Here is a 21,144-nt window from a genome sequence, read left to right on the forward strand (position 1 = left end):
GAGGATTGTTAACTAGTTATTAAAATTTACAAGATCTGGCAGACTTAGCAAAAGCTTCCGGAAACATCTGTTCTAATTGTACACAAACAGTATTTTACTCTTGAACTGACAGAATTACTGCCGCGTATTTTTCTATAATATCCTGGTCTTGGTAAATTTTAGTTGCAATTGGTTGCAAATCTTGACGTGAAATTTACCTGGAGCAAAATTGTCACAGCCAGAATGTACCAGGGACTTGGTGGGGAAGATCGAAGTCAATGATTTCAACAAAGATAACATCAGCACCATGTCCTTTATGATATATCTAATAAGGTCATAACAAAATAAAGTTTTCTTGCTGAGGTAAAAAAATAGTTTGAGCCAAGGGGGAAGAGAAAGATAAATTGAGGGCGTGTTGGGACTGTCTCCCCAGAGTGCGGAATGGTGAGGACCCGGAACTAGCTCACGATCTACCTGAACCTCGCTCCTGGCCAGGAGTTTGCAGCCATTCAGCGGCGAGTGGCGAAGAATGGCTGCTTCTGTTTACTTCCCGCAAAATGAACTCTCCGAAGTCGACATCTCCAATGGAAACTGTTCGGAAGGCGAGAAAAGCGCCTTCGTGAACTCGGCTGGAAGTAACTGGGACGGGCTGTCCGGCTTCCAGCAGTGGACGCAGATTGTCGGTTCCCAGGGAACAGCCCCGGGCTCCTTTCTGCCCAGGGACAGCGAAAACATTCCACCATCGCAAGTGGCATCGCCAGCTTCAGTGCCAACCCAGCACTGGACGAAAGGGGTGATCGCCACGGAAAAGGCGGGGGGCTCCCACACTGGTAATCGGGCCAGGGAACTCCAGTTTGGAACAGCAAGTATCTCCTGTAGGAGAACGTCTTCCATCGTGGACTGTCTGCTGACCGAACTCTATGACTCCTACGAGCACAGCAGTAGAAGTATTGACAGTGTGGATAGTTCAACGGAGACCTCCAGCTCCGATGCTTTTCTGGGAAGGAGTAATTCCGGATCGACGTTCCTGCAGGAATTTCAGGAGCAATACACCACAAAACATCAGTTGCAGTACCTGGCACAAAAAGGTATTTAAAAAAAAAAACATCTTTGTGACATCTATATACACAGTTCCTCCTCCAACAAACCTGTCCTTAACTATGACTGCATCCATGCTACCAGTTACGTTTGGGTGAGCAGCAATGCAAAGTGGCAATAGATATCCGAATACTACTGAGCCAAATAACATTTCAGAGTCCTTACATTCTGACTTTGAGTGTAAATCTAACAACAACAACTTGTATTTATATAGCGCATTTAACGTAGTGAAACGTCCCAAGGCGCTTTGCAGGAGTATTATGAGACAAAAAAATTCACACCGAGCCACATAAAGTGACCAAAAGCTTGGTCAAAGAGATAGGTTTTAAGGACATCTTAAAGGAGGAACTAGAGGCGGAGAGGCTTAGGCAGGGAATTCCGGAGCTTGGGGCCTAGACAACAGAAGGCACGGCCACCAATAGTTGAGCGATTATAATCATGGATGCTCAAGAATATTAGGAACCCATTTTCACTGTTAATCCAAAAATTAGTACCAAAGGACAAATTATTCTCAGTTAAGTAACCAGCAAAATTATAAACATCCAAAAATGTACGTGTCAGTAATAGCCAGCCTTGTCTCCCCAACCCGTGCCACTGAAATAAAAACAGCCAGAAAGAGGCCACGACTACTCTGGGCGTTTGTTTGATTTTGGCTGATTAATGAGTTAACAATACAGGCCAACTCCTGGAGCACCGCAGCTCAGAGCAGTGGAAAATATGCAGGTGCAAGCGTTTGCACTTAACTTTATTGCCATAGCAAGTAAAGGGGGAAGATTAAACATAGAGGTCATCTTGTCTGGTTTGACGTGTTCTTAAACAGTGGTGTGCGTATGTACGGATAATTCAATCCTGTGTCAGGAACTGAGCAAAAGGTGGCGCAATACTGACTGGCCAGCAATTCGTGGAGCCCGACGTAATAACTATCTATCCTGATAAAGGACCTCAGTGGACACGATTGGGGGGGATAACGCATGTGACAACCCTAAAATGTAACATTAATGAGTCTACATTAAAACACAATATAATGCAGTTTAAATCGTGTCAAATCTGTATTCCCCACATGTGTTGAGACAATGGATAAAGGGATACCCGCCCTCCTGTATGGCTCAGATATGGACCATGTACAGTAGACATCTCAAGTCTGCAAGATCCTACAAATCCCCTGGGAGGACAGGCACACCAACATTAGCGTCCTCGTCCAGGCCAACATCCCCAGCATTGAAGCACTGACCACACTTGATCAGCTCCGCTGGGCAGGCCACAGAGTTCACATGCCAGACACGAGACTCCCAAAGCAAGCGCTCTACTCGGAACTCGTCCACGGCAAACGAGCCAAAGGTGGGCAGCGGAAACGTTACAGGGACACCCTCAAAGCCTCCCTGATAAAGTGCGACATCCCCACTGACACCTGGGAGTCCCTGACCAAAGACCGCCCTAAGTGGAGGAAGTGCATCCGGGAGGGCGCTGAGCTCCTCGAGTCTTGTCGCCGAGAGCATGCAGAAATCAAGCGCAGGCAGCGTAAGGAGCGTGTGGTAAACCAGACTCCCCGCCCACCCTTTCCTTCAACCACACTCTATCCCACCTGTGACAGAGACTGTGGTTCTCGTATTGGACTGTACGGCCACCTAAGAACTCATGCTAAGAGTGGAAACACGTCTTCCTTGATTCCGGACGATTGCCTATGATGATGAAAGGGAGGGAGTCATGACGAATTGGGATCCTGCTCATTGAGAGCAGAACATTTGCCATCAATATTGGAAGATGTACTTCAGGGTTTTGTCCCATCTTGAATGTCATGTATCTGTATTAAGAAACCATTACTTGTCAGAAATTAGAACAATTCCTAGCAATAATTTAAGTTAGTGATTTGACTTGATTCATGCCAAGCCATCTCTCTGATTTCATAGTGCACATTACACGAATTACATCATCTGGTGCCATCTTTATCGGATACATCAGTGGCAATGACATGAAGGGAAGGCTTCCACACTAAACAGAGTAATATTTGGCAGTTTAAAAGAAAATCTGAAATATGGGCAATTTTACTCGATGTAACAGTGGAGAGAATATTGAAATAAAGCATTCTCAGCGATATCGGTGGGACTCAAAATTCAAGGATACTTGAACAAACAATTCATTACCAGAATTCTGCAGTGATTAAAATTATATTGACGCCATGCTTACGAGCACATACAAATAATGCGATGGCTGTTATATATTATAATTTTCTTTTCACCTTGACAGATGTAGATGAGTTGAAGCCAATTGTAGAAGAGCTAAGATACAGAATTGCTGTGCAGTCTGCAAAGTTGGTTCGTCAGGTAAAGAGAAAAGACAATCTTTCACATAAACAACAGAAGAACAATGATATTGTGACAGCATGTTTGCAAGCAGTTTCTCAGAAAAGACGTAAGTATATTTGAAATATGGAGCACTCCAGTCCCTCTTGCTGTATGTTATTTAATATTTGCATTTATATAGCACCTTGTCACTCAATGTCTCATTCTTCACACAAAACATAACTATTGGAGTGCAATAATTTACTTGGTAGGCAAATAAATGCTTAGTCTGATATTTGCATGTATTTTCATATTACTCTAGGGCTGAATGGGGTCAGTTCACAACCTCGATAGTACATGTTCTGCCTTTATATAATTTATATACAGTCTGGCTACTGGCTGAATAAATCAGTTAAAGTAGATTTTACTATATGTTTAAAGTAGGTACAGTATCATGTTTGACTTTTGATAAACTAGAATCATGGGGAAATCTTTACATCAGGTGTCTTTGTTTTATCAAATGGACCAGTAAATGAAGTAGTAGTGTTTGTAAAGGAGTGTTAGACTAATGGTAGCAGCAATTAACTGGAAGGAAAAAAATCAGCTGAGTTATAATGGATCATGCTCCAGAGGGCATTTTTACTGCATTAAGTGGAAATCTTACAAATGGGAAGAGTGGTTTGACAGTTGTATTTTTGAACAGCAATTTATGGTTTAATTTCAACATTTTAGAGAAATTATGAGATTTGTGTGTTCTGTGCTTATTTTAATTATATGCCTTTTAATATACTACTTTCAAAAGAAGATTTTATTTTGGGCCTTTCCTTATTATGGTTACATTAACATCGTAAGAATTTTTCCACAACAATTTGTAAACATGATGTAAACATTATAATTTATAGCATCTAATAATTAGATGGAGAGGATTAAATCTTGCTGTTCAACAAATGTTGAGGATTCTGATAATTCCCTTCGGCAGCAGAACTGCTGCAAGGCTTTAAAAAAGCCCCACAATTATTCAGGTATAATTTGCTGTTTATGTAGAGTGAAGTCCGTATTCTGATTGCATTTATCATGTTAATTGTGAAATCAAGTCAATCCAAAGTGAAAATGTTTCTAGTGATTATTTGCAGTGCACAAATTTGCAAAACTGAAAATATTTTAGATGGCCATATATTGAATATAATTAAATGTATCTACAGAAACATTAGCAATACAGTAACATCTGTTCTTTTATTTGAAAAGCCTCTCTTTTGTCATTCTCCTTTCCTCCCCATATTCTTCATTTTCTTATTTCTCTGAAGGCAGGGTTCCATTGCTAGCCCTCTAGTTTCTTTCCATTCAACCATTTTTCATGCCTAGGTTGAGTGTTAGTATTCTTCAACTGTGGGCCCTCACAGCCAAGCCCAATCTAATCTTCATTTACTCACTTTCCAGCAGAAATTACTGGATGCCATTTGAGAGTGGAAATTCTGGCTATGTTTTTTGCTCTCTAGCCAAAGGATGCTCAGGTCAATTGATGTGCCCTAATTGCCATACAAGCTGAGATTAGTTAACTGAACACAGACCAAGAATTGAAACGGGTACTGTTCTGGTCTGTAGGATTCAGTAGAACACCAGATTGTATGTTTACCCATTAAACCATTGCGGTGTTTTCCTTTGCTAATTAAATAAGTAAGAAAATATTGTTCGTCCTTTGCATTGAAATTTGTTAAATCAGTGTATATAGTCTTTTCCATGCATTCAGCATTCTATGAAGAATTGATTAGGAGCATCCTAATTTCAATACTTTATATACCATGTTTATTCTGTGACTGATTTGGAAGTCAAAATCTCCAGCTTAAATGCTGTGGAATGAAGAAACTTACTATTGAATTTGAATCGAAATATACAGCTCTCCCTATGTCTTACATCTTCTCGTTAGCAGTTCAATTTGATATCTTCCTGCAGCTCAGACACTGCATCAAATACCCTTGAATTCAATGCACTATAAGCTGATGTCCTGATACCTGGTGTGCATGACACCAAAGCAGCAGGCTCATTTTTAGAAACTGGACACAGCTGGTATAATGTCGAGTTGCAAGTTAAACTGATCAGTAATTGGGAGTAGCAGGTTCAGTTCTGATGTACCTTACTCAGAGTGGTTTCAAATGAGGCTTCGAAAATGCAGTTTAAAAAGCGGTGGTTTAAAATACATATCAGTTGTATGAGTGACACCGGTGGAGACTCGATCCTGCCCCTTAGCATGACTTACCGCTGCACTTCCGCCCCCATTATAATCGACTTCTAGTCCAACGGTAATAAATCTTCTGTCCGGAAAATTGATGGGACAGCCACCTCATTGCTCCCGGCGGTAAAAACAAGGTAAAAAATTGTGGGTGCGCCAGCTTTCTGGCACCCCTGAATTTCGGCCCCATAGTGATTCAGAATAATGCAAAATGCACATCTCATGCTTTTAGTTTGGGAAATATATTAAACATTTCTTAAGTTAATATTTTAATTATCTGTTTTGTTAACATGCAGCGTGGCTATGCTCTCTGCTCAGGTAAATATAATAAACTTTGTATTTTATTCACACCGATAGCATGTTAGTTTGAATTATTTTTATTTGTTTAAGATCAGCAGTTTGCTGATCTCTTTTAGTCTTTGGCAATGAACAGGTTTTCAACCAATTTTTTGTGCATGTATTAATATACTTCCTCAGATTTATAAATTTTATGCTGAATACTGAAGAATTATTCTTTTCAGATACACTAAATATGTATAAACAAAACAAGTATTTATTTAATGAATGAACTGTGCGTTTCATTGTGCAGTTGCCACTGACAAAAGCTGATGCAAAACTTGCTTCAATTCCTTTCCTTTTGTCAATACCATTTCCTTCTCATGTCTTACAGAATGGACTTGAGGCCTTTCATTATTATATCATATCTTCCTTCTGTAAATTAAATACAAAGTCTATTGTTTGCTCGTTCTATAATTGCTCTTTATTATACTGGGAAATATCCAAATGTATGCCTTTTTGGAGATTGTTTCTAAGTCTTGTACAATACTGCACAGCCTATTGCTATGGCTGCTTATAATAACACAGTTACTGTAAATGGGTCCTTCCATTCAAAATATTAAGGCTCTTTGCAAATTATATTGTGTAAATAATCAAGCTTTGGAGACACAAGAAGACCATTTATTAAAAACATCTCTAGTGTTAGGACAATCACACATCTTGTATAATGTAGCATTGGAAGTATTGCCTAAAGAAGCAGTAGTCTTTGTAATAAGGCTTTGTCACTGATTCCAGTACTGACTTCAGTACTAAAAATAATGTTCCATTTTACATACAGTTAAGAGGTAGAAAGCCAGTTGGTATCAGAGTGCTTCTGCTTTAAGTGCTTGCCAGTAGTCACCAGACTGGAATAGGTGGAGCCAACATTGTAGAATTTTGCAATGTCACTATCAGTTCCCATTGAACATAAACTAAATTTTGTGATATTTACAAACGTTTGCCTGAGAGGTGAGACTATCTGATTAAAAATATTTTCTAACCATCCATCTGATAACTTTGATTACATAAAACCTTTAACTTAGTTTGAGCAGATTAAGTATTTGTTATCTCCAAAGAAACACACGAAAATGTTTGTGGCAGAAACTGACTACTTTCTAGATCCTGGAGAATATTCCCATCAAAGAATAACAAAATCAATACAAGAGAGACCTTGGAATGGAATTGCTACAATGTGCTTACTTCATCTGGGGGCCATCTAGTGTTCAATTAAGAATGTGCGAGTATCATACATCTCAGTATTAAGCCAAATATTCACATTCTCTGCAGAGTGACCAGCAATTTAAACATTTTGAAAATGTGTTTATGAAACATTATGTACAAAGGATGGTGCTCAATGGTCTTTGGTTTGAAACTGGCTATTCCAGAATGACTGCCGGTGCATGATTCTATAATACAAAAGCAAAATACAGCGAATGCTGGGAATTTGAAATCAAAACAGAAAATGCTGGCCAGGCAGTATCTGTGGCGAGAGAAACAGAGTTAACGTTTCAGGTTTATGATCTTTCGTCAGAACTGAAAAAAGTTAGAGCTGTAACAGAATTTAAACAAGGAGTTCTGTGGCAGTTCTAGTTCCTGCTAACGGTCCATGCACAGTTACAAGTGCCAGTTGATGAGAGTAACATAGTTAATGGTACATAATTAGAATTTAGGAGATAAGAGCCCGGACTTTACGGTGCACACTGTCGGATACCTTCAAAATGGCCCCGCAAGTTCCAGGTTTCTGCGCGTGTGAAAACCCGGAACTTGTGATCTGTCAAGTTTCGCTTGGACAGATCCACTGTATCCGCTGTAAATTCACTTTTGCTGGCACAGATTTGGACTATTTGCCCAACTACTGCCCAGCAAATACCCACAAAACCCCTGCTTTTACCAGGTTAAGGGTTAAAATAAATGTTAAAATAATTTAAAAAAAAAATGATTTAGACTCTCACTTATTTTAAAATTAGTTTAGGTCAATCTTCTCCTCTTTAAAAATGTTACATTTATTTTTAAAAAAATTAGATTTTTATTTTAAATGTTTAATTAAAGGGTATTTTACTTCAGTTTGAACCTGCGATAATTTATTTTTATTTAAGTGGTGCAAAATTTTATTTATGAGGTGATTCCTATTATGCTTATGGGAATTCTGTACGAAAATGGATTTTTCATAAGCATAATAGGAATCTCCCTTTGAACCTTTGTGCCCCTGGGATCCGTGGGCTATTACACAGGCGTACACTTCCTGGCCCAGGACCGGAACAGTCTGAAGCTCCAGAGACACAAGATAAGTTTTCTTTTGGTACGGAGGCGTACGTGGGCGGCAAGTCTCCATCCACAATTTCCAGGCCATTTGATAAAAGTCCTCGCAGGAGTTCATGGGACTAAAAATGGGAAAGTGAATTGGCCAGATAATAAGAGGGGAATTGTAAATGTTTGACTAACTGTAGTTTTAATTGGGGAGTTACAACATGTGGAGCAAATCCAAGGATTGGCCCCGGAAGCTTTGCCATTTACAAGAATTGTTAATATATTGTAAATCACATGTCTAAATTTTCAGATGTGGATAAAGGACAGAAATACTAGGAGACCGAGGGTCTAGCGAGAAGGAGGAACTGAAGGAAATCCTTATTAATCAGGAAATTGTGTTAGGGAAATTGATGGGATTGAAGACCGATAAATCCCCAGAGCCTGATAGTTTGCATCCCAGAGTACTTAAGGAAGTGGCCCTAGAACTAGTAGATGCATTGGTGGTCATTTTCCAACATTCTATAGACTCTGGATCAGTTCCTATGGATTGGAGGGTAGCTAATTTAACCCCACTTTTTAAAAAAGGAGGAAGAAAGAAAACAGGGATTTATAGACCAGTTAGCCTGACATCGGTAGTGGGGAAAATGTTGGAATCAATTGTTAAAGATGTAATAGCAGCGCATTTGGAAAGCAGTAACAGGATCAGCCCAAGTCAGCATGGATTTATGAAAGGGAAATCATGCTTGACAAATCTTCTAGAGTTTTTTAAGGATGTAACTAGTAGAGTGGATAAGGGAGAACCAGTGGATGTGGTGTATTTGGACTTTGAAAAGGCTTTTGACAAGGTCCCACACAAGAGATTAGTGTGCAAAATTAAAGCACATGGTATTGGGGGTAATGTATTGACTGGTTGGCATACAGAAAGCAAAGAGTAGGAATAAACGGGTCCTTTTCAGAATAGCAGGCAGTGACTAGTGGGGTACTGCAAGGTTCAGTGCTGGGACCCCAGCTATTTACAATATACATTAATGATTTAGACGAAGGAATTGAATGTAATATCTCCAAGTTTGCAGATGACACTAAGCTGGGTGGCAGTGTGAGCTGTGAGGAGGATGCTAAGAGGCTGCAGGATGACTTGGACAGGTTAGGTGAGTGGGCAAATGCATGGCAGATGCAGTATAATGTAGATAAATGTGAGGTTATCCACTTTGGTGGCAAAAACAGGAAGGCAGAATATTATCTGAATGGTGACAGATTAGAAAAAGGGGAGGTGCAACGAGACCTGGGTGTCATGGTACATCAGTCATTGAAAGTTGGCATGCAGGTACAGCACACAATGAAGAAGGCAAATGGCATGTTGGCCTTCATCGCGAGAGGATTTGAGTATAGGAGCAGGGAGGTCTTACTGCAGTTGTAGTACCTTGAATATTGTGTAAAGTTTTGGTCTCCTAATCTGAGGAAGGACGTTCTTGCTATTGAGGAGTGCAGCGAAGGTTCACCAGACTGATTCCCGGGATGACTGGACTGACATATGAAGAAAGATTGGATCGACTAGGCTTATATTCACTGGAATTTAGAAGAATGAGAGGGGATCTCATAGAAACATATAAAATTCTGATGGGATTGGACAGGTTAGATACAGGAAGAATGTTCCTGATGTTGGGGAAGTCCAGAACCAGGGGTCACAGTCTAAGGATGAGGGGTAAACCATTTAGGACTGAGATGAGGAGAATTGTGAACCTGCAGAATTCTCTACCACAGAAAGTTGTTGAGGCCAGTTCATTAAATATATTCAAAAGGGAGTTAGATGTGGCTCGAAGGGCTGAATGGCCTACTCCTGCACCTATTTTCTATGTTTCTGTGTTTCTATTCAGAAATGTAATGAAATGAATTATGTTGCTAAAATATAAAATGATTATTACATAATAAATATGATATAATTAAATAAAGTGGAGCAGGAAAAATATTCAGATGCAGGCATTAACCCAAACAATTTATGGGAAAAGAAATCACTGCATTTATATAGATCCTGATCTTGTCATTGAAATATCTCAAAGCATTTCACATAGAGGGGGTGGGTGGGGGCAGGAGCAGGAAGTGTTCAGAAAAAAAACCCCAAAGTGAACAGAAAAAGAAGACAGTTGGGAGATACATGAAGGTGATCTGTGGGAGATGGAAAGCTAGAAAATTAACTATTCTAGTTAGACATCTGTAATGTGAAAAGGTCCAAGCTAATATTAGGAGTATGCTACAGACCACCATGTCAGCATAAGAGATAGGATGGGTATGTGAGAACAGGAACATTATTTTTATGGGAGACTTCAATCAACCAAAATATAAACTGGGAAGACCCAAGTCCTTTATTGGAAAAGGTAATGCATGACATCTTCTTGACTCAGTGTGTCAAGGAAAACATGAGAGGCTCATTTTGATTTGGTGTTTATTAATAATCCAGATAATGTACCAAAAATGGAAAACATAGCACCCTTAGAGCACAAGTTTAACATGATCTAGGATTCCAATATACCTAAGATCAGGAGCCAGATATATAACTTTAAATTTGCTAAATTCAAAGAAATAAAGAAACAAGTAAAGCAAATTGATTGGAGGAGGTTGTTCAACAGCATTTCTGTAGAGGACAAATTGAATGCCCTTAAAGGTACAATGCTGAGCATACAGGAAAAATGCATCCCGAAAATGTAGAAGCTCAAAATAAACACATATAACCCTAAATGGATTAACAAATAAATTAAGAGTGAAATAACACGTGAAAAAAACCTGCACAAATCCTACTGGGAGAAAGGGAAAGTGGCTCACTAGGATGAATGTGGGAATGTGCAGAGACACAATAAAAGGGTGATCAGAGGAACAAACAAAAACCTAGAAAAATGCAGAACAGCAACAGCAAAAAGTTCTTTCAATGCTATAACAATAAGAGGGCAGTCAGAGAAGAGATGAAATCCATACAAGATGCAAACTCTGAGTTAAGAACATAACATAAGAATTGGAGCAGGAGTACGCCATTTGGCCCCTCGAGTCTGCTCCGCCATTGAATAAGATTATGGCTGATCTGATCATGGTCTCAGCTCCACTTCCCTGTCCGCTCCCCATAATCCTTTATACTCACTTATCGCTCACAAATCTGTCTATCTCCAACTTAAATATATTTAATGACCCAGCCTCTGCAGCTCTCTGGGGCAGTGAAAGCCATAGATTACAACCTTCATAATCTATCTTCACTCTCTATCATTTTTTTGGTAGTTCTTTGCTGGCTTTTAAAAATTTCCCAATCCACTGCCCTCCCACTAGTCTTGGCCACATTGTATGCCCTTGTTTTCAATTTGAAAGCCTCCCTTATTTCCTTAGTTAGCCACGGATGGTTATCCCTTCTCTTACAGTCTTTCCTTCTCATTGGAATATCTTTTTGTTGTGCATGATGAAATACAGGTTGAGCATCCAAAATCCGGAGTTCCGAAATTCAGAATGTTCCAGAATCCGGACACTGGGCTGATCCATGACGGGATCGTCCAGAAACCGTAAAATGTTCTGAAATCCGGACTCCCCCGCCTTGGTGACCCGACCTCGCCCCAGTCCTCAGCAACCCGACCTCGCCCCTTTACCTGGGCAGCCCGACCTCGCCCCCTTACCTGGGTGGTCTGACCTCGCCCCCTTACCTCGGTGGTCTGACCTTGCCCCCTTACCTCAGCGGTCTGACCTCGCCCCCTTACCTGGGCGGCCCGATCTCGCCCCCTTACCTGGGCGGTCTGACCTCGCCCCCTGACCTGGGCAGGTACCGACCTCGCCCCCTGACCTCAGCAGACCGACCTTGCCCCCTTACCTGGGCAGCCCGACCTCGCCCCCTTACCTGGGCGGTCTGACCTCGCCCCCTTACCTCGGTGGTCTGACCTTGCCCCCTTACCTCAGCGGTCTGACCTCGCCCCCTTACCTGGGCGGCCCGATCTCGCCCCCTTACCTGGGCGGTCTGACCTCGCCCCCTGACCTGGGCAGGTACCGACCTCGCCCCCTGACCTCAGCAGACCGACCTCGCCCCCTTACCTGGGCAGCCCGACCTCGCCCCCTTACCTCAGCAGCCCGACCTCGCTCCCTGACCTGGGCAGGTACCGACCTCGCCCCCTGACCTGGGCAGCCCGACCTCGCCCCCTTACCTCAGCAGCCCGACCTCGCCCCCTTACCTGGGCAGCCCGACCTCGCCCCCTTACCTCAGCAGCCCGACCTCGCCCCCTGACCTGGGCGGGTACCGACCTTGCCCCCTTACCTCGGCGGCCTGACCTCGCCCCCTTACCTGGGCAGCCCGACCTCGCCCCCTTACCTCGGCAGCCCGACCTCGCCCCCTTACCTTGGCTGCCCAACCTCGCACTGGCCCGACCGGCCTGGCCCTTAGCGGCCCAACCTCATCTCCCCCCACCTCCCCCACCCCCCGCCCCCGACCCCACCTACCTCGGCCCAGACAAAGATGTTGCGAAATCCATAAATACCCAGAATCTGGAATTGCCTCGGTCCCGAGGTTCCCAGCTTTTGGATGTCACACTGTATCTCCTTAAATGTCTGCCACTGCTCATCAACCGTCCCATACTTTAGTCTATTTTCCAGGTCAACTTTAGCCAACTCTGCCCCCATACCATTGTAGTCTGCTTTATTTAAGCTTAGGATCGAGTTCTCTCGAGCTCCTAGCTAACATCACTAAACATCACTATAGAGCAGGCTATCTGGTCATGTATCGCATGCTGTTTGTGGGACCTTGTGCGCAAATTGTCTACCGCGTTTCTCGATATTGCAACAGTGACTACACTTCAAAAGTATTTGATTGGCCGTAAAGTACTTTGAGATGTCCTGAAGTTGTGAAAAGCTTTATATTCGTGTCCATTTGTTTTACTTTGATGCTAATGGCGGAACTACATTTGCCATCAAAAGCCGCAAAGTAAATGGAGTATAATTCTATCTAAAGTGCCCTAAGGTATCCATCAACAGCTCTTCATTTTACAGTAAAACCTTGATACAAAATGGTGATCATTACAATGAAGTATTTATTTTATGATATTTTTCAAATTCTCAAACCTTTACAGTATAGTTCTGTAAGGCTTGATGCATTCTATTTGTTTCTTTAATATGTTTAGGCGATATACTGTATCTGAGAGCAAGGTTTACATAAGTGAAAATAAAACACTATATTTATTATTTTTATGTTCTATGTACTGCAACTTTCAAGCTTTGTCGATAAATACAAACAACTCCCGAATGACCGGTGGTGCTAAAGACTCGCTTCAGAGGCTTTGGATACAATCTTTGTGAGAACGTTAATGAAAGTAACATATATATTCAGATTAGTGATTGAAAATGTGCAATGTAATCCTAGATTTGCTGTTGTTAACCTTTTATTTTGTGCTTTCACCTGGTCAGCTTTTAATTGAAAGACAAGGTGATTCTTTGAAGATTTATGACGAGAACAGACAATATCCAGTCTGCCCAGTTCAGCTAACAGCAGTTAACATTCATTATATCTTTAGGCCAGTTTTTGTGTTTTCAGGGATGTTTAACGTGTCATTTGCGATTCTAAAACAGAAGACTTTCCAACAAAAATGTATCCCCTCTGATTTTAAATGTAGCTTTTCCAAGTAAGGTACATGCCAATCGATTTAAGTATATCATTGTTTTTCATTCCAGTTATTAGGACATGTAACATGCGCTCCTTATATGTAGAAATGATGAGATTTATACTAATTTTGGAATGTAACAGGTCAGATTTCAAATGGCATGTTCAAAGTTTGCTTAAATGTAAGAAGGATTTCATCTCACTGTATCATGGTGAATTACGGTATTAAGATTTCAAGTCTGCAATGTTATAAAAAAAACTGGCTAGAATTAACGCGCAAAGATACAAAGCATTTAGAATGTGGTTCAATGTGCCCTCCAAACAAGCATAAGTTGATCTTCCAGTCAATGTTATTAAAACAGCATATGTTAGGAGGAATTTCAATTATCCAGGCCAGAAATTTAAATGACTATGAGATGGTTACTGGCTAGTTAAGGTTTTAAAGGTTAGATCATTATGAATATCCTAGCATTGGACTAAACAATTTTTCATATAGTGAATAACATTGGTCTGTACAGTAACATTCTACTGTGCTTGTGGCTTTCAAGTTCACTTCTGTTACCACAGTACTGGAATGATACATTGGGCCAAAAATCGCACTTTCTAAAATAATTTTTTGTCTAAAATATTTAATTTAATTACATTTTAAAAATGTGAAGTGTTTTTATTTATTTTAAATGTTTGTGTTTTGGGGGGTATCCCCATTCACGGAAATGGTGATCTCCGTACAAACTGAAATCAGCATTACTGTGAATGGGGATACGCCATTTTCATTGGTTGGTCCAGGCCCACGTGATCCCAGGCTGCACATACACTCTTGGAATACGTGGGACCCTACGCTGGACTGCACAGCTAGGCCTTGGAGCGCAAGCACCAGGTGCTTTCGTTAAAAAAAATGTTGGTCGCAGGAAGCCTCCGACCGCAATTTTTGGGCCATTGCACTAATTGTTACAATTGGTCAGTAGTTGGAATTGCCATAAATTGCATGGGGATAAAAGGGTACACCAAAATGATTTTGTTCCATTCATTTGGAAGTGAGAATTCATGACATAACGTTCCAAATTGAAGATCTGTATGTGGGGAATGGAAAAAGGAAGTAATCAGACAAATCTAAACAGATGCTTAACTAAATCAGTGTCACTATCAGCATTTTTCAAACATTCTTGTTTAATCACACACTTGGGCACCTAGCTGTTTGCAGTTACTGAGCTCGTAAGTGAAGGAGATAGAATTAACATTTTTATCACAACGCTGATTAAAATTGGGTAATTTAGTGAGTTTATTATTCCAGCTACATATATTAATTCAACATCTTCACAAAATCTGGCTCAGTTAAGCACCTTGTGTCAATTCATTTCTTAAAATTCATTCATGGGCTGTGGGCATCGCTGGCAAGGCCAGCATTTATTGCCCACCAAGGTGATGGTGAGCTGCATTCTTAAACCGCTGCAGTCTGTGTGGTGAAGGTATGAAGGTACTCCCACAGTGTTATTATGGAGGGAGTTCCAAGATTTTGGCCCAGTGACAATGAAGGAACGGCAATATTCTTCCAAGTCAGGATGGTGTGTAACTTGGAGGGGAACTTTCAGGTGATGGTGATCTCATGCACCTGCTGCCCTTGTCCTTCTAGGTGGTAGAGGCTGTGGGTTTGGAAGGTGTTGCCTTAGAAGCTTTGGCGAGTTTGCTGAAATGCATCTTGAAGATGGTACATACTGCAGCCACTGTGTGCCGGTGGTGGAGGGAGAGAATGTTTAAGATGATGGATAATTAAGCGAGCTGCTTTGTCCTGGATGGTATTCAGCTTCTTGAGTGTTGTTGGAACTGCACTCATCCAGGCAAGTGGAGAGTGTTCCATCACACTCCTGACTTGTGCCTTGTAGAGGCTTTGGAGAGTGAGGAGGTGATACACTTGCAGCAGAATACCCAGCCTCTGACACGCTCTTGTTGCCTCAGTATTTATGTGGCTGGTCCTTTTAAGTTTCTGATCAATGGTGACCCCCCAGGATGTTGATGCTGGGGGATTTGGCAATGGTAATGCCGTTGAATGTTGAGGGGCGGTGGTTAGACTCTTTTTTGTTGGAGATGGTTATTGCCTGCCACTTGTGTGGCATGAATGTTACTTGCCACTTATCAGCCCAAGCCTGAATGTCGTCCAAGTCTCACTGCATGTGGGCATAGACTGCTTCATTATCTGAGGAGTTGTGAATGGCACTGAACACTGTGCAATCATCAGTGAACATCCCCATTTCTGACCTTATGATGAAGGGAAGGTCATTGATGAAGCAGCTGAAGATGGTTGGACCGGGGACGCTGCCCTGAGGAACTCTTGCAGTGATGTTCTGGGGCTGTGATGATTGACCTCCAACAACCACAACCATCTTCCTTTGTGTTACATATGACACCAGCCAGTGGAGAGTGTCCCCTGATTCCCATTGAGTTTTACTAGGGCTCCTTGGTGCCACACTCAGTCACATGCTGCCTTGATATTAAGGACAGTCACTCTCGCCTCACTTCTGGAATTCAGCTCTTTTGTACATGTTCGGATCAATGCTGTAATGAGGCCTGGAGCCGAGTGTTCCTGGCGGAACCCAAACTGAGCATGAGTGAGCAGGTTATTGGTGAGTAAGTGCTGCTTAATAGCACTGTCGATGACACCTTCCATCACTTTGTTGTTGATTGAGAGTAGACTGATGGAGCGGTAATTGGACAGATTGGATTTTTACTGCTTTTTTTGTGGACAGGACATACCTGGGCAGTTTTCCACATTGTCGGATAGATGCCAGTGTTGTAGCTGTACTGGAGCAGATTGTGTAGAATGAGCCTATACTCTGGAGTTTAGAAGAATGAGAGGTGATCTAATAGAAACATACAAGATTCCTTTTTATATACTTGCAGAAGCTCTTACAATCTGTTTTCATATTTCTTTTTAGTTTTCTCTCAGTCTATTTTTTCCCTTTTAATCAATTTTTTGGTCACCCTTTGCTGGTTTCTGAAACTCTCCCAATCCTCAGGCTTAGTACTATTCTTCGCAACATTCTAAGTTTCTTCTTTCAATCTAATGCTATCCTTAACTTCTTTAGTTAGCCACGGATGGATCACTTTTCCCATGGAGTATTGTTTCTTAATGGAATGTATTTTTGTTGAGAATTATGAAATATTTCTTTAAATGCGAGCCACTGCTTATCTTCTGCCATACTTTTTAATCTATTTTTCCAATCTATCTAAGCCAACTCATCCTTCAGACCTGTGTAATTGGCTTTATTTAAGTTTAAGACTCTAGTTTTGGACTTGGGCAAGTCATTCTCAAATGTAAAGTGAAATTCTATCGTATTCTGATCACTGTGCTGCAGAAGGTTCTTTACTATAAGATTGCTAATTAACCCTGACTCATTACAATCATCATCAAAGGCAGTCCCTCGGAATCAATGAAGACTTGTTTCTACTTTAAAAATGAGTCCTTAGGTGACTGAACATTCCAATATGAGAACCATAGTCCCTGTCACAGGTGGGACAGACAGTCGTTGAGGAAAAGGATGGGTGGGACTGGTTTGCCACACGCTCTTTCCGCTGCCTGCGCTTGATTTCTGCATGCTCTCGGCGATGAGACTTGAGGTGCTCAGCGCCCTCACGGAAGCACTTCCTCCACTTAGGGCAGTCTTTGGCCAGGGACTCCCAGGTTTCGGTGGGGATGTTGCATTTTATCAAGGAGGCTTTGAGGGTGTCCTTGAAACGTTTCCTCTGCCCACCTTTGGCTCATTTGCCGTGAAGGAGTTCCGAGTAGAGCGCTTGCTTGGGGAGTCTCGTGTCTGGGATGCAAACAATGTGGCCTGCCCAGCGGAGCTGATCGAATGTGGTCAGTGCTTCAATGCTGGGGACGTTGGCCTGGTTACACCTTCTTCTGGAAAGGGAAACCAGAGGAAGAACGCCGCCTCCATTACACAATACAAGATCTAAAGTAGCCTGTTCCGTGGTTGGTTCCATGACGTATTGTTCAAGGAAATTGTTGAATGCATTCCATGAACTCGTCCTCCAGACCACCTTTACAAATTTGATTTGTCCAGTCTATATGAAGATTAAAGTCCCCCACGATTATTGCATTACCTTTGTTACAAGTTCCTTCTATTTCTTGATTAATATTCTGTCCAATGGTATAGCTACTTTTAGGGGGACTATATACTACTACCACCAGTGATTTCTGATCCTTGTTATTCCTAATCTCCACCCATACTGATTCTACTACCTGATTCTCCCAGCCGAGATCCTTTCTCTCTACTGTCCTTATGTCATCCTTTATTATCAGGGCTAGCCCCCTCCTTTACCATTCTGCCTGTCTTTTCAAAACATCAGGTACCCTGGAGTATTTAGTTCCCAACCTTGGTCATCTTGCAACCACGTCTCTGTAATGGCTATTAGATCATACCCATTTATTTCTATTTGTGCCGTCAATTAATCTATCTTGTTATGAATGCTGCGTGCATTCAGATAAAGAGCCTTTAACTTTGTCTTTTTAAAATTTCTCTCTACTCTGACCCTATTTGCTGGTGCACTCTTATGTTTATATGCTCTGTCCCTTCCTATTACACTCTGGTTATCAATACCCCTACCTTTAACTTTCTAAATTTCCCCTCACCTGAATCTTCCCTCCCACTATTTAGTTTAAGTGGGATTAGGCTGGATTGCTCTTTCCGATGGGCCGAAATGGCCACCTTCCGTTCTGTAAATTTCTATGATTCTATCATTCTCCCAACTGTATACTACTGTACCACCACCTCTGGTGGGTCTATCCTGCTGGTGGGACAGGATATAAGTGATGGTAATGGAGGAGTCTGGGACATTGGCTGAAATGTATGATTCTGTGAGTATGACTAGTCTGTGGGACAGCTTTCCCAATGTTGGCACAAGTCATCTTGTTCGCGAGGAGGACTTTGCAGGGGGTGGGTGTGCTGTTCATAAAATCATAGAATGGTTACAGCACAGAAGGAGGCCAGTCGGCTTGTCGAGCCTGTGCCGTCTCTCTGCAAGAGCACTTCAGCTAGTCCCACTCCCCCGGTCTTTCCCCATAGCCCTGCAATTTTTTTTCCTTCAGGTACTTATCCAGTTCCCTCTTAAAAGCCATGATTGAGTCTGCATCCACCACCCTCTCCGGCAGTGCATTCCAGATCCTAACCACTCGCTGCGTAAAAAAGAATTCTTGGCCCTTTTGCCAACAGGAACAGTTTCTATTGCCTTTAATGGAAAGGCATGTTGTGTCTGCAGCCGGTGGTGAGATCGGTGCCGGATGGTCCGTCCGGCTTTATTCTTATTATTGTTTTTCGAAGCAGTTTGTTACTGCTAAGTGGCTTGCTGGGCCATTTCAGAAGGCAGTTAAGAGTCAACCACATTGCTGTGTATCAGGAGTCACATATAGGCCAGACCAGATAAGGATGGCAGATTTGCTTCCCTCAAGGACATTAGTGAATCAGATGGTCTTTTACACCAATCCGATAGTTTCATGATCACTAGCTTTTTACTCCAGATTTATGTAATTAACTGAATTTAAATTCCCCAGTTGCCGTGGTGGGATTTGAACTCACGGCTCATGGATCATTCGTCCAGGCCTTTGGATTACTAGTCCAGTAACATAACCACTATGCTTCTATTCCCATTAATGCCGTTTCATTCTGTAATGTATTTGCTTCATGGGTTCTTTGCTTAAGAATTCAAAGCAACACATTGCTATTACGAACTAGTTAGTTCATTAGCAAAAGTTTAACAATCACAGTACACATTACCAGTTCATCCACCAGGTTCACATTCACCTAACTCACATCCCCCAAATCCAACTGGCTAGGGTTTTATTGAGTCTTATGAACATCACGTGACTCGCTAAGCCACTCTCAACTCAACAGCTCTACCAACCTGTGAGCATATTCACAGGTGCATGCATTACAAATACCATTTATATTTTCTGTTTACTTTTGGCAATAATTCTTCAAAAAAATCACAAATAGACAAAAAATGTAAAATGTTAGTGATTCTTAAATAATTTGTTTTTTGAAGAGTACTGGTTGAGAGACCCCCATGTTTTTGTTAAATGAACCAGTTAAAGATTGTGCTTGTTCAGAGATGGCCATGCCAATTTTAAAAGCAAACATTGGAACAAGGTGTACAGTAGCTTTATGTAATTGTGCTGAAATTAGAGGTTGGGTTTGTTTGCACAACGAATTGTTAAGCTTGGGGACGTCTTTTTGTGGAATGAAGGGGAAGGAGGAAGAAAGGGATTGACCAGACACTGCCTATTTACAGGGGAGGGAAGGAGAAACTGGATGAGTTTATTTTCTAACAGCTATTGAAGCCTTAGAAGTAGATTGGGAGTAGATTACCTGCTTTTGAACCAGGAAATTGTGTTTATGTTGGGGTTAAATCCAAATGTTTTAAATATTTGCCACCTTTGTGAGTTAAGAGGCTCCTGATTAAAATCTGTGGGTTTATAGCCTGGTTACCACAGCAACTGGTTGACCTGGCTTTTAGCCATATTGTCATTAGGGAAGCAGCTAGTTTGGAAAACAGGTTTTTTTTTGGTTTGATGGGTAGAATGTTCTGCCAGATGAAGAAGCCACCCAGAAAAAGTAAGAGGATTTTTGGTTCTTGTTTATTTAAAAAAGTAAGTAATTATCCTTTAGGACTCTTAAGTTTAAATAAACCAGTATGAGTCTTTAAGAAAAAAAATCATATATTGATTGAAGTTCCCAATCATAAATACATTGGAGCCGATTTTCACTTTGAGGTGTAAATCAGTTCTAATTTGCTTTGCATTGCTTTAAGACTCGCCTGAACCTCAAGTGCAAATAGCAATTCTCCAATCCAAGTTAATTTACAGCGCTGATAGAAATTATCAATTAGGCGTAAGTCAAATTTAAAGGGATGAGCATAGTTAAAAGGGAATGTCACAATAAAAAGAAGGAAGAAAGACTTGCATTTATATAGCGCCTTTCATGACCTCTGGACGTCTCAAAGCGCTTTACAGCCAATGAAGTACTTTTGGAGTGTAGTAACTAATCGGGAGAAGAAAGGGGGCACAAACATTCAGAAAGCTCTGGAGAGCCTTAAAAAGCTTCTTAATCCATCAGCCATCTTTGCCAATTCTGCAGAGACAGGGAATGAAGTAGTAGCAGGTCTAGATGAAAGGAAAGCATCCATTAAATGCTGGCATGAGTCTGTACACAACTGATGGCACAGCCTAGCCTGGCTTCCCCACTTGGCAGCTGAAGTCAAAATGGTGCTTATTGAGGAAGTTGCTCTCTGTATCACCCCACAGCTCTGCAGCTTGCTTGCCAGAAGGTGCAGCCAAGTTTCAGTTCACAGCAGACTGTTACTGTCCCTGAGCATGTACAAACCCTTTGCCACGT

At 41.6% G+C, this 21,144-nt stretch overlaps 1 protein-coding gene across 1 annotated transcript in view; it reads left to right on the forward strand.

Moving 5' to 3' along the window:
• The first annotated feature begins 371 nt into the window (after positions 1–371).
• The window catches only part of tbc1d30 (TBC1 domain family, member 30), a 115,140-nt gene continuing 94,367 nt past the window's right edge, over positions 372–21,144 (forward strand). Inside the window, exons 1-2 of the mRNA XM_070901603.1 lie at positions 372–1,067; positions 3,322–3,486. Coding sequence (XP_070757704.1) covers positions 509–1,067; positions 3,322–3,486 — 724 coding nt within the window. The 5' untranslated portion in view covers positions 372–508. The remainder of the gene's footprint in view (positions 1,068–3,321; positions 3,487–21,144) is intronic.

Source organism: Pristiophorus japonicus, chromosome 15 (assembly GCF_044704955.1).
Source record: "Pristiophorus japonicus isolate sPriJap1 chromosome 15, sPriJap1.hap1, whole genome shotgun sequence".
In the NCBI taxonomy this organism is placed as follows: Eukaryota; Metazoa; Chordata; class Chondrichthyes; family Pristiophoridae; genus Pristiophorus; species Pristiophorus japonicus.